The sequence below is a fragment of the Mixophyes fleayi genome, chromosome 5, assembly GCF_038048845.1.
Source record: "Mixophyes fleayi isolate aMixFle1 chromosome 5, aMixFle1.hap1, whole genome shotgun sequence".
NCBI lineage: Eukaryota > Metazoa > Chordata > Amphibia > Anura > Limnodynastidae > Mixophyes > Mixophyes fleayi.
In genome coordinates this window covers 1,007,618-1,022,307 of record NC_134406.1, presented here as the reverse complement: position 1 = coordinate 1,022,307, position 14,690 = coordinate 1,007,618, and the positions used below count along the sequence as shown (strand labels likewise).

The 14,690-nt window shown below is 44.3% G+C and overlaps 1 protein-coding gene across 3 annotated transcripts in view; it reads right to left on the bottom strand.

Moving 5' to 3' along the window:
• LOC142157996 (alanine aminotransferase 2) overlaps positions 1-14,690 on the bottom strand; it is a 74,079-nt gene that overhangs the window by 41,948 nt on the left and 17,441 nt on the right. For all 3 annotated transcript variants that reach the window (XM_075211505.1, XM_075211507.1, XM_075211506.1), the window contains exon 2: positions 13,602-13,689. In XM_075211505.1, the coding sequence (XP_075067606.1) occupies positions 13,602-13,609 (8 nt within the window). In that variant the 5' untranslated portion in view covers positions 13,610-13,689. The remainder of the gene's footprint in view (positions 1-13,601; positions 13,690-14,690) is intronic.

The following is a 14,690-nucleotide window of genomic DNA, read 5'->3' as shown; positions in this document are numbered from 1 at the left end:
CTCTATCAGGACATCCCCTAATCTGTCCAGTTTCAGTCACTCGCTTAACTACCCACCTTGTCGGCTACCTCTCCCTCTCATCCCTTCTTCCCCCTTCTATGTTTCCGTTTCACCCCTGTGTTTCTCTGTCTGTTGACCCTTCCCTTTAGATTGTAAGAGCTCCTTTGAGCAGGGCCATCTCTCCTCCTGTTTCCACCACTTTTAACTTTGCTCTCCAGCTACTCAGCCCACCTCCTCTTGGATCTTCTGCCCTCTGACTCCTTTCGCTTTGCTCTGCACCTCTCAGTGGCTCTTAACCTGTCATCTGCGCCCACCCTCTTGGGCTCAGGTTACCAGCTTGTGCTGTGTATCCCTCACCCTCTCTCTCTAGCTGTGCTTGGAGCTTCCGGAGTTATAGTGCTGTTTCACCTTGTACTTGTCAGGCGCCGTCCCCGTACTGTTCGTAGGTGCCAGAGACGGACACCTGTACTTCAGTAGGGGCCGCGTCCCATTGCCAGGCAACGAGAGGCACTTCCGGATTCGGCCCTGAGGCAACAGGACACTCTCTCCGATATTGGCAGTCAGGTGACCGCCGAAATTACCTGTGACCTCTCAGGGGCCACTTCCATCTATTTCAGGCACCTCCTCACTAGGTTCTGGTGCCAGAATATTGGTTCACCAGCTCCAGCATTCCTGCCTCCAAATCTCTATTCCTGTTATCGTTATTTGGCTCTGACTTCTGCCTTGTTCCTGACTAATCTCTTGTCCTGCGTTTTGGTACTGCTCCCTGTCTGGATTCTGACCTCTGGTTTGTCTCTGACCTTTCTTCTGGATCCTCCCTGTGTACCGCACCATTGTTTGGTATCTGACCTGGACTGCACAACTATCCCTGTACTCCATCCATTGCACTGGTGACTAACCTGGAGAACCGCGACCTGCGCATCTCACGCAGCCAAGTCCATACCTCCTTGCGGGGGTCCCTGGTGAATAAAGGGGGTGCATTGGACTCTGTGCCTCTCTGTTTAGTTGCGCCAATACAAAGCAGTGGCATCTATAGTGTCATTAATGTGACAGACGTCTCTGCCCATGAGTACACAGGATGAGCCTTTGGCCCGGGACCTTCTTCTACATCTGGCCCAATGTGTAGACCAGCAAGAGACGAATCAGGCCCAGCTCTTGCAGTGTATTCAGTGGGTGGTCTCTCCTGGACTCTCTTCTAGGTTCACTATCAGTACATCATATTGTCCCTACTAAAATGGTAACCTCCTCTGCTGCCATCGTTCCTGCCAGCTCTACCAGTATCGGAGGGTTGAGCATTCCTCTCCCAGAGAAATATGATGGAGATCCTCAGAAGTGCCGCCAGTTCCTCAACCAGTGTGCCATATAACTTGAACTGGGACCACAGAACCTTTCATCAGGCAGAACCAGGGCCGGATTAACCCTAGGGCTAACTGGGCTACAGCCCAGGGCCTATGGCATCCAGGGGGCCCTTGAAAGTGCTCAGCAGCAGTATTAATCGGTCGGGGGCGGGGGCGCCCCCGACGCGATCAGTGCTGCTGAGCACTTTCACTGCGGTCCTTCCCCGGCGCGCTGTAGTCTCCTTACTGAGGAGATCTCGTGAGTCTCACTCTTACGAGATCTCCTCAGTAAAGAGCGCACAGCTCGCCGGAGAAGGAGGTAAGTGCCGGGGGGGGGGGGGGGCGGGGCAACTCGGATCACGGGGGTAGGCCCTCACGGGGGAATGGAGGCCTCCTTAGTCCAGGGGCCTCCATTCCCTTAATCCGGCCCTGGGGAGAACTAAGGTAATTTACATTTCAATACTTTTTTAGTAAATCTTTGATGCGTTTTTCCCCTGTTATTTACATGTTTGAGATCGAGCCGATGGTGAAATACGATGATAACATTACAGGAACCTGACGGTCTGACGGAAGGAAGGTCGGTTATAAAAGTCACTATTTATCCAACGTCAAGTTTATTTATTTAAATGTAATATAAGCCTTGTACAGACGATACTATCACTCATTACACATTTATTTTCACATGAACTAAACTGGTTTTATGACTATAAGTGGTGAATTAAATGTGAACATTGTAAGTTGTTGCTTTTTTTTGGATCTGCTGACTAAGTATAACACAACTTCTACCTACATAAGTGATAATCATTATATTACTAGCAGTTAGGAAATAAGCCCTATATATACATCACTGCTAAGGGTATATTTACTAAACTGCAGGTTTGGAAAAGTGGAGATGTTGTCTATAGCAACCAATCAGATTCTAGCTGTCATTATGTAAAATGTTCTAAATAAATGATAACTAGAAGCTGATTGGTTGCTATAGGCAACATCTCCACTTTTTCAAACCCGCAGTTTAGTAAATATACCCCTAAGTATTTCATTAACCATTATCTCATTATCAGTTAATTTTCCTTTCTCCTTTCCCATTGTGTCCCTTCCACCTTATTACACTTTATTACAGTGAGTTTTTGGGGGGCTTTTAGACGCACCCAGATATTTTATTTTGTTATTACATTTTATAATTGGTATTAAGAGTTGGTTAAACAAGAAGAACTATTTCCCTGTTTATGTAGCTCAGCGAATTTTATATTCATTATGTGTAGCAATTTTTATATAAAGAGAATTTTACTATTAGAATTACATAAATTGAATGACATAAAAATCTCAAAATATATACATAAATATTTTCCTGATTCTGCTAATTATAGTTTTCCAGACATGAGATCGCCCCCAGGATCGCCCCCCCCCCCCCCCCCGCCCCCTATTTCTCCTGTCCTGAGTGCAGTGTTCTGTCATTTAGTTAAGGTCATCGGGGTTAGTACACTGTGTTTTGTATTATTCATATTTGCTTTACTATTTGTTATTGGCGGTTCCTTAGTGGGTGTGAACAGACCTTGGGGACTAACATATTTACATGTTACACACTCGCTGTTGGTGCCGGCTACATCCAAAACAAACAGAGGGAAACGTCTCCCTGAGTGAGCTCTCGGGCTGTCTCCCTGAGCGAGCTCTCTGGCTGTCTCGCTGAGCGAGCTCTCGGGCTGTCTCCCTGAGCGAGCTCTCGGGCTGTCTCCCTGAGCGAGCTCTTGGGCTGTCTCCAGGAGAGAGCTCTCGGGCTGTCTCCAGGAGCGAGCTCTCGGGCTGTCTCCCTGAGCGAGCTCTCGGGCTGTCTCCCTGAGCGAGCTCTCGGGCTGTCTCCAGGAGCGAGCTCTCGGGCTGTCTCCAGGAGCGAGCTCTCGGGCTGTCTCCAGGAGCGAGCTCTCGGGCTGTCTCCAGGAGCGAGCTCTCGGGCTGTCTCCAGGAGCGAGCTCTCGGGCTGTCTCCAGGAGCGAGCTCTCGGGCTGTCTCCCTGAGCGAGCTCTCGGGCTGTCTACAGGAGTCCTGGTGGTCTAATGTACAGAAAGTGGGACAGCAGCCTCACTCACGTCCGTGCTGCGCTACTGCCCATGTGCCAACTGCGATACAGGAAGTTCGCACTTTGATTACAGACACAGAGAGAACATACATGCAGGGGCGAACGGAGGATTTTTCCCCCCCCCGACCCCAAAAAAAAACCACCCCCCGCGAGAGCTGCTGCGCATGCGCAGCAGCTCCGTTTCCTCAGCGCTGTCCTATACAGCAGCCGCGGCGCTGTCTAAGAAGCATCCGCTGCGGTGCTGTATACACTACAGCACCGCCGCGGACGCTTCTTTGACAGCGCCGCGGCTGCTGTATAGGACAGTGCAGCTATAGCGGCCACTTAGTTAGCGCAGGGGGGGGGGGGTTTCTGGAGACTCAGAAACCCCCCCTGCATGCGCCACTGACATTGGTACATGCTGAACTAGCTGCGTCTACCTATGTATGTGAAAGTTCCTCCAAACCTCTTACAAGTGACCCGGAGGCTCCCTTATAAGTAAAGGAGAGTTACCCCCACATACACTGCTGCACGGCCACACAGCATAACAACCCACCAACCTACCTGCTTCTGCATATATATATACTGCCACATACAAGTGTATAAGTGCATACCTGTATATAAGACTGTATTGCCGGATTGCTGCTGTACTGTACAAAGGAGTATAACTGTGAGTATAACTGTGAGTATAACTGTGAGTACTTGCACCAAGTTCAATAAACAGCAATCTGTTTAAGTTAAAAGCGTTTGTGGCTTCACATCCACATAACACAGCTGACACCTTTCACGACATCAAAGGTTTGACCAATATAAACCAGTGTACACTGCAACAATGAACGATTATCGTTCCAAAGCTCATTATATTGTTTCATTTGATTTTTAATCTGCACTAAAAAGCTTGTTCATCAATAGAACAATATCGTTCCAATTCTGCCGTGTCTGCACCCAGGACCGGCGGTGTCCATAGATCTCTATGGAGGGTGCAGTCACCATCTCTTCAGACGATGGTTATGACAGATGAAGAGCACAGATCTGACGGTAAATCATGTAACATGTGTATAGTGTGTACACAGGAATCTGCTGCTGATCGGGACTTTTTCATTTTCTGTTGTTGGTAAAATATCTGAAGATAACACTTCAGGAGAACCCTTCTGTAGTGTGTACCCGGCCTCATCCAGCTCATTGGTTCCTCAGTCTTTCTAGCATGACACAGGTAACCCGGTCGCACCGTACAGCCTGGTGCTCACCGATGGTTTCAAAAATAATCTTCTGATTCACTCAAGAAAATGTTGCACCTCAGAAGCTGGTCTCACAGGGCTGAATGATTCTTATATAGGGGGCACGGGGGCGTTCTCTGTGTATGAGTGGCCAGGAATTGTCACGCTCCTAATTGTCTGGAAACGGATGATTATTGTGAGTTATTGACAGGTAAGAGTCAGACATTTTGGATATGTTAGTGAAGGGACTCGTGACTATGATGGATACGCCCATGAGTGCACTGAGAACCAGTCAGTGCGCAGTATGTTGAACAGTCTCATTCACTTACAAACCTCCAGGCTACCATGTTCTCCCACGTCAAGCTGTGGGTACTGATAGCAACATAAGTAATGAGGGGAAATTTCATGTCTACACGGCAGTCCGCAGGCGCCTGCGTTTAGAGTTTAACCGTAGACGCTCAATTGTGCAAGTCCAGGAGAAGGAGAAGACAGCCCAAGCTCCTCGCTGATTGAAGGGCTGAGATTGGTAAGTTCTCTATTAATCACATGTTTTTATATTTAAAAATATCATTATATCTGGGTCATTATGAAGCAATATTGCTGGTAACAACCTTCACTGGACAAAGTACAACACCTGCTGTGTATTAGTGATGTTTCTGCTTCACTATGTGATGAACATAAACCTCCCAGGTCAGAGGTTTGTTATATGGTCCACGTCTGGTAACCTAATATTATCTGCATGTCTCTATGTATGTGTGAGACACAGATAACATTTATATATAAACTAATGTGTCATACAGAACGCTGCTCCATCCTCCGCCACACAGCAGACATACAACATTCCCCACACGGATAATTGTCGTCAGATGTAAATTGCGACTTTCTAAAATGTCTCCAGCTGGAATGACGTCCGTCCCAATGGCCAGAGTAAGATTGCGGTTTTAAAGCGGCAACAGATGGACCCGCCGCCTGGATTACATTATACAGGTGGTGGGTCCACCCATTGCCACTTTAAAACCGCAATCTCACCCTGGGTATTGGAACTGACGTTATTCCAGCTGGAGACATTTTACATGAATGAATAAATAAAGGGGAAGGGGGGGGGTCAGTACTTTGCATTTTAAAAAAGTGTATTTTTTTCCACTATGTCCGTTTCAGGTGGATTTTCAAACTGACAATATGCGATGCAGACTGATTTCTTGTAGTGCGCCAGTAGTCACACTTACTGCAGTTCATGCACGAGCCGCGGTGCGCCAGTAGCTGTAACTGTTTCTTTCACCTGAACCACGCAGATGAGTTACCAACAAATCTATTTATCGCTAAGAACCTCTACATGGCGATAATTCCAGTACCAACGCTCTGCCCACTAACTTGCAGCTCTGGCCACTCTACCCGGTGTGCAGAGGCTGTAGCTCTGTTCGCCATCACTGCGGAAAAGGTAGTGGACACGCTGCTAGGAGTATTTAGTAGAGTAGGGTTCCCTAGTGAGATCCTATTCGATCAAGGGACACAGTTCATGAGTGAACTGGTCCAGTGTCTCTGGGCGAAGAGCGGAGCGCAGCAACTCTGTACGGCCCCCTACCATCCCTAGACTAACGGACTGTGAGAGCGGTTTAATGGCATTCTGAAGCACACGCTATGGGCATTTGTAACTTCAGAGGTGGGAACTGGGAATGCTGCCTGCTGCACCTCCTGTTTGCTTATCAGGAGGTGCTGCTGGAGTCTCCCCCCCCTTCGAATGGCCGCAGAGACCATGGACCTCTTGACCTGTTCCGGGAGTCTTGGGAAGGGGAGCTTCCCACCCAGGATGTCTCTGTGGTGGAATATTTGTTAAAGCTCAGAAATCGGTTAGAGAATCTCATGGGGCTCGTGCAGACTAGGAGAAGCACAGACCAAGCAGAAGACTTGATAGGATCAAAGTGCATGCACTAGGGTGTTTGAGATGGGGCAGAAGGTCCTTGTTCTGGCCCATGTGCCAGTTCTGGCCCATGAGCCAGAACAAACTCCAGGCTACCTGGGCTGTACCGTACACGGTCTCAAAACATCTAAGTGACATCACCTACGTGGTGTCATTTGATAGCGATGGTAGGCAGCAGCGGACCTACCACGTGAATATGTTGAAGGCATACCAGGAGCATGTGGAGTCGGTAGCCAGAGGTGAGGGGAGTGTAGAGGAAGTGGGCTGAGATGAACGGTTGAGTGCCCGCAAAAGAGGGAGCAGCTTGAGGCAGTGCTGTGGCCATGTGCGACTCAGTTCAGTAGGGAGCCTGGTTGGACTTCCTTGGTGATGCACTATGTGGACACTAGTGAGCATAGGCCAGTTAGGTATCCCGCTTATCAGGTCTCACCAGAGGCCAAGAAGTGCATTTAAAGAGAGGTGTGGGAGATGCCTGGGCTAGGTGTGATCCAGACATTGTGCAGTCCATCCACGTCCTCCAGTGTATTGGTTTCCAAGAAAAATAATGTGACCATGTCTGACACCTACCTCTTGCTCTGTATTAACGCTTTGGTAGATTTGCTGGACAGAGCTCAGGATTACTTAGCAGATATTTCCATTTTCAGTAAGATTTGAGAGGATAATCTGGAGCAAGTAGGGCTGGGGTTAGGAAGATTGGGTTGGCAGGTCTGACCGTTAGGGCAGAGAAGTGCCAGATGTGATATCAGAGGTGCAGTACCTGGGGCATGGTGTGGGGAGAGGAAGGGTTAGGGTAGAGACAATTTGAGATGGCCCCAGCCACGACCCAGTTACATGTACTGGCATTCTTAGCGAGTGCAGGGTATTACAGACGTTTTGTCCCAGACTTTAGTACTGTAGTACTAAGTAACTGTAGTACTTGTAAGAAGCTCCCCAAAGTAGTTGACTAGACACCCGCTTTTGAGCTGGCATTTGTCATTAAAGGAAACCCTGGTTCGTGGTCCAGTAATGTTGGTGCCCAATTATGACAAGGGGCCTGATTCATCAAGGATCTTAACTTAAGAAACTTCTTATTTCAGTCTCCTGGACAAAACCATGTTACAATGCAAGGGGTGCAAATTAGTATTCTGTTTTGCACATAAGTCAGTATTTAACTTATGTGCAAAACAGAGAACTAATTTGATCCCATTTAAATGTTTGTGTAAAATCCTGTATAATTACTAATACCATACGACATGGAGATATATGATTCCCTATGCATACATGACATCTAACAGGATATTCACGTAGTTGCACTAAGTAGCGTTAAGCTGATAGACTATGTACATGAACTAGGGGATAAACTGTGGAGAGATCAACATCACCGTCTATGGAGGAAAAACGTTGTGAGTGGGATTACTCGCTATATAGGTGTCCTACACGTCACTTAATCAGTATATCGACAGCCGGATGAAATGCGTTGGACTGAACATTACCTATATATCAAAGATATATGACCCACGATAATCTCAATTCTGATACCTAAACCATCGTATTGCATTCACCAGGGATAATATCGAGGACTTTATAGGGACTGAGCTCTTATTTGGATCCCGAAGGATTGCCGCTGGTGCGTAGTTTTGATTCCAGACCACATACGGAACGGTAGAGGACATCAGTCTCTAGATACGTATAGTACTTAGGGGGCTAGGTGTACGTCTTCTGGACAGCTCATCACAAGATATCCAAAGAGGTAAATCACCTTATTACATACCATACAAGAGATCATTTCAGATTCATCCCTCTACACATATCCTTTTGCCCCCCTTTTCACTTACACAGCCGTTATTGTCTATCATATATATATATATATATATAATGTGTGTATAACATTATAGGCTTCCCTATGCGGTCGTGTGATATTGTCTGCAGCTGTTCAGAACTGCACCTCGCAGGTAACGGGTGATACGACACTTTTTTAAGACTAAGGGGTAAATGTATCAAGCTGAGCGTTTTCCGGCAGGTTTGAAAAAACAATCAGATTTTAGCTATCATTCATTTAAACCCACAGGAAAACTCTCAGCTTGATACATTTACCCCCAGACCATATACTGCGTGCCTGCATATAAATACTGATATCTTGTCTGTTCATTTCTTTACAGACTTGTGGGAGGAGTAGAACGCGACTCTGCATACAATTATCCTAGTGATTACAGACTATTTTTAAATTATTTCCTAATCAGCCATTTAGATTTCCTGTGAGAATATCGGGAATACCTATCAGATTTAATTTATGATATTTGCTATGTATGGGCAGTGTTATTAATCCTTTTATATTTTTCTTAAACCAATAAATCTACTCATCGATTTTATACATAACATAATATTATAATAATTATACATAATTATACATAACTAGATGTGTATTAATTAGCGGTCCTACGATAGGGTCAGCAGTTCACCTCACTCACTAGAAGCCATTAGGTTGTGCGCTGGGTGATTTTTTTATTTATTGATTTCTGATGTAAAAGGGATCTGTTTGAGGAAATCTGTTGTGTAACTTCAAGAGGAAATCCTCATTAAGGCTAATTACACCTTTTTCACGTGAAGTGACAAGCACTTGCTTTATCCTGAATGCAGCACAGGAGGTCGTTACCTTCCTTTCATGTGTAGTTTTCCTGTATCTTAGAACCTGTCTGAATAAAGCAACCAGCAAGATTTAGGAAATAACAGATTGGTGTACATTTTGTTAAATTTGCATTGTATTTAAATACAAGTTTAGAGAACATATTGCATCCTGACACTAAATATCTGATGTAATATCGCAGTCTTTGCGGAACCATCTAGGATCAGGGGGCCATGTTCCACCCTGCTAATGTGTGTCAGAATGTGTATTAAAGGAGCACTGTGTTACCATGTAATGTATTGTACCATCTGTAACTTCTGGAGATCACTAGTACCACAAACTAGTGTAACTGTTCTCTGCCCGCTACCGGCAGCTCTGGCCAGTGTGATAGACTAGGGGGGAACCATCCACAGCAACACTGATCTAAAGCAAAAGGTCAGGGGTACAAGCTCAGGTGCCCAGCGATAGGGTACTTTAGCAGCGAGAGTTACCCAGAAGGAAGCGATCCTAGGTGCCGGAGAAGGAGCCTAGTGGTGGCAGCAGCAAGCCCCTCCTACAGCGTTTAGAGGGGCGCAATTTGGGATAAAAGCGGATGGCGGCAAGGCAAGCCCAGTCGGTCCCCACAACACGGACAGGGTGGCATAGGTGATCCATCCTGTAACTAATGGTTTATTCAGTGATGGTGGTAACAGACCAGGGATCACGGCGTACGAGTACCAGCTTCCTGGGTGATCTCTGGTTATAACATCGCCAGCAGTAAGCCCCTTCATGTATTGGAGATAATCATGATCCTTTTCTCCTGCTCCCCCATAATATGAACATGCCCCTATACCTCTGTGTTTAGGTGGTGACATCATACATATAATCTCCAGCGTGTGAGATTCATGCTGCGTGTTCTGCAGAGATATCACTTTAATAATAATAACAATATCATATAATCCAGCAGCGACTGAGGGCTTGTGTTGTCTTACTGACGTCTGTATTTTCTACTGACTGTTACCTGCTGCGTCATCAGGGCAGAGAGGGTGTGTACAGGACGGGGCAACTGATAGGAGGGTGAGTGACCAGCCCTGAATACACCCTCCGCCCTTCAGTCAGACACACAACATACAGCACACACAGGGCTGCACAGTGCACATTATATTACAAACTGCACATTATATTACACACATTGTTGTACATTACATTACACACTGCTCCATATATCACACACAACACATAAACACAACACTGCACATTGAGACACCTCCATTATGAAGATTTTTTACCACTTGCCGGACTTGCCGGGGTGGTGGAGGGAGCTGCGGGGCATGCGTGAGCCGACGTGGGCACCAGAACTGGGAGCCTGGACTTGGGCTTCCAGTTTCAAATTCAACAAAAATTAAATAAATAAATAATATTATTTTATTTTTTTTTATTTTTTTTAAAAATAGCAAAAGTCTTAAAAAATAACTTTATGTAAAAATGTACTAATGAAGCATTTCTTTCTGCAGTGAACTCCAGCTAACTCCATCCTAGAATGTCTGTGGCCCACACAGCTGAGCGTCCTGTTTATATTCATAGAGTATCCAGCTACAAGATTATATCAGCTCTCAGATAATGTTTATGGCACCTGCGCAGTTTCCAGTAAAGTCTCATTGAAGTCACAAAATATGTACTAGCTGTATGTCTTATATAGTCATATACTTCAAAGAAATAGTGTTCAGAATTCATACCAGCATCAATGTCTGCATGTATTTATAATCAGTGAAGATAGGCCCATTACATATATCGAAATTAAATGCTAGCTCTCCAGAGAAGAAATACCAATAGCGTATTGTCCCAAATAATGTACCTAATATTGTCATATTGCATATGTATCTGTGTGTAAATTTGTGACTAGTTGATTGAATCTAAAATTATATTTCTATGACATAGGGCCACAGATATATTAGATTTCTAAGACAGCCTACTAAATTGTGTGTGTAGTGGAAGCCACAAAATACTGTCATATATACAGGCCTCTTCTAGTGACTGCACAGAGGCCGGGGGTTAAAAAATTAATTTTAAAAGGCCACAATGCATTATGAAAAAATGTTCATATCCGAAACATCAATGTGCTATGGAGGGTTGTTCAATATATCTGCTAGCTCAGCATATAAATTAAGAAACTACGTGAGTCTTTCCCTTTCTGTTTTTCCCTTATTAGTTTTAAAAAAACTAATTGGCATAATTGTACTTTACTGTATGTCATTTATTTATATTTATTATATATACCTTAATCATTTTGACATTTTTTCGTCATATTAAACTTCATTTAATAAAGTTCTGTCTTTTTGTTCATAGCAAATTAACAGGTTTCTCTTCTGGCTCCCCTTGTGCCTGTTCTGTCTACCCTCCATTAGGATGTAAGCTCACATGAGCAGGGCCCTCTTCCCTCATGTCTCCTCGCCTGTTCTCCTGCTCCGTGCTTATTGCATCAGCCTGCCTGGAGTTTCTGAAGTATTGGTATTTTTGTTTATTGTTCTGTACTGTTTCACCCTGTATAGTCTACTGTATGTACTGTGTACGGCGCTGCGGAAACCTTGTGGCGCCTAACAAATAAATGATAATAATAATAATTATAATGCTTGTTATACTTGATTATTATACTGCTACATAAATGAAATGCACAGTTTGATTTATGAACGCTGGTAAATTTAAGTTGAATTGTAGTGGGATATAAGACGGGGAGTAACCACAGAACTTCCTTAAAGTGTTAGATTTGGAATTAATTCTTGGTGGTGGCTGTATTGAATGTGAGGAATAATTAAAGGGGGATTTTAATAATTTTTTATACCTACCAGATGGTTTTGCTGTGATTAACCCTTAGGTGACTTCTATATGTGACACCTGTCTTGGATGTCCGCCTTGCAAAGGGGACAGGATGTTAGTCCAGCTGTATAATGCTGCCACATATTTGCACACGCCCTGGGATTTATATACTACTAATAGCCGTACCTGGTCGGAGAGGTTCCCACATTTTGCCAGATGCATTAATCTTGCTGTACAGCTGTGCACAATTCTTCTGACAGGAATCAGTCGTACGAGAACCTCAAACACCAGCTGCATCTTAATAGCCTAAACCTTTCCCAGAAATGGTTTCCCCCTCTCCTCATAAATTCACAACTCAGTTGGGGACTGTGGGTGTTGGGAAATGGGCTGTAGGTATCGTCCCTTCCTGGATCTCCCACTGGGATGGCTCCAGCATGGAATGCAGACCAGGAGGATAAGACAGGGATAAGTGGGGTTATGTGCACATCTGTGTTTAACTCCTTGTTGGATTTTGTGCTTTAGTCCCACGGGAATGGACGGGGAAGGGTGAACAGGATGGCACACATTGGAAAGCTGAGTAAGGGGATGGAGGGGGGAGGGTGAACAGGATGGCACACATTGAAAAACTGCAAGAGCATCAAATAAAGCCAGCCTCCTATCGAAGATATAGAAATGAAGAATCGTCCCAAATAATGTATCAAATATCTTCATGTTTAATATTTAAATGTGCAGAAAATAATAACTTATTTGGTAAATGTAATTTTATGTCTCTTGTATGTTCCTAAGAAAAGCAATCATAGTTTTAGAATAGATAGGGATTTGGCACAAGCTCTACCCTGAGTTGTAAGTCCCACAATTAGCATAGACCTCTTCTAGTGACCTCACAGTGAAGGGGGCTTTTGGACTGAAACAACATGTTTAAAATGTCACTGTGATTAAAGATTGTTCATTTCCTGCTTGCTCCGGCAACAGATATAAGACATTACTGTTTCTATATTTCTCCTTTTTAATTTAAGAAATGTGTTTCTATAATTGTATATTGCTTTGTGTTATGTTATTAAATATTTTTTATACCTTTTAAACTACATTTAATAATGTTCTGTGATTGTGTTCTTAAGGGACTTAGTTATAATAAGCGGTACATAGCTGAAATACAGGGGATTGTTTGGTTTACAAAATCTGGTTAATATAAGTTTTGCTTCTAGTGAGTTATAACCAAAGAACTTAATCAAAGTTTTAGCTGTGGAATCAAACCATGGTGGTGGCCGTACTGGATAATTACTAGTGTATGTTAGGTATAGTTAAAGGGGAATTTAATATTTTTAGACAGACAGGCGGCTTTGACATGATTAACCCTTTCTCACACACATGTCGCAGGGTCAGGTGACTTCTATATGTGATGTGTTCTTAATATATCAATGATTGACCTGTAAGTTATTAAAGCCCCTTGTTTTTTGCCAATGTTCATATTTTGGCCCTTACCATTCCCTTCTCTGGGGAAAAATAATACAAGGAAATTTCAAATGAAACAAAAAAAAGAAAAGTAATCACCACGCGATCAATTCTACATATAATCGGGTTATATGTCTCGTACACACAGTCAGTACGCTGCATATATCCCTGTATATCCCCATACAATACACTTAATGTGATATCATATATGCTGCACACAGATACTGACCTCTTCATATGACTATTCTCTTCTATGGCCCGATACTCCGTCCTCCTCACACCGTGTCCTCCTGCTGCGGCCTCAGCGCATAATTACCCTGTGGGGAAGACACAACCTGAGAATATGTATGTGTCACCTTGTGTCAGTGTGTGTGTGTGTATGTATTGTCTCAGTGTGTGTCAATGTGTGTTTCTCAGTGTATGTATGTGTGTGTCACCTTGTGTCAGTGTGTGTGTGTGTGTGTGTGTGTTTGTGTTACCTTGTTACAGTGTGTGTGTGTCTCAGTGTGTGTCACCTTGTCTCATTGTGTGTGTGTGTGTGTGTGTGTGTGTGTGTGTCACCTTGTGTCAGTATGTGTGTGTCTCAGTGTGTGTGTCAATGTGTGTATGTGTGTGTCACCTTGTGTCAGTGTGTGTGTCTCAGTGTGTGTGTGTCTCAGTGTATGTCCCAGTGTGTGTGTCACCTTGTGTCAGTGTGTGTATGTGTGTGTCACCTTGTGTCAGTGTGTGTATGTGTGTGTCACCTTGTGTCAGTGTGTGTGTCTCAGTGTGTGTGTGTGTGTCTCAGTGTATGTCCCAGTGTGTGTGTCACCTTGTGTCAGTGTATGGAGATCTCGGCAGTGACAGAAATTTCAGTGACCTTTCCAAGGAGAACTCTGAAGACAACATTATCTCAATTTAGAAATCTCCTCATCCTAAGAGTTACTGAGTATTACCTCTACGTACCCTGATCATTACCTCTACGTACCCTGATCATTACCTCTACGTACCCTGATCATTACCTCTACGTACCCTGATCATTACCTCTACGTACCCTGATCATTACCTCTACGTACACTGATCATTTCTTCTACGTACCCTGATCATTACCTCTACGTACCCTGATCATTACCTCTACGTACCCTGATCATTACCTCTACGTACCCTGATCATTACCTCTACGTACCCAGATCATTACCTCTACGTACCCTGATCATTACCTCTACGTACCCTGATCATTACCTCTACATACCCAGATCATTACCTCTACATACCCTGATCATTACCACTACATACCCTGATCATTACCTCTACATACCCTGATCATTACCACTACATA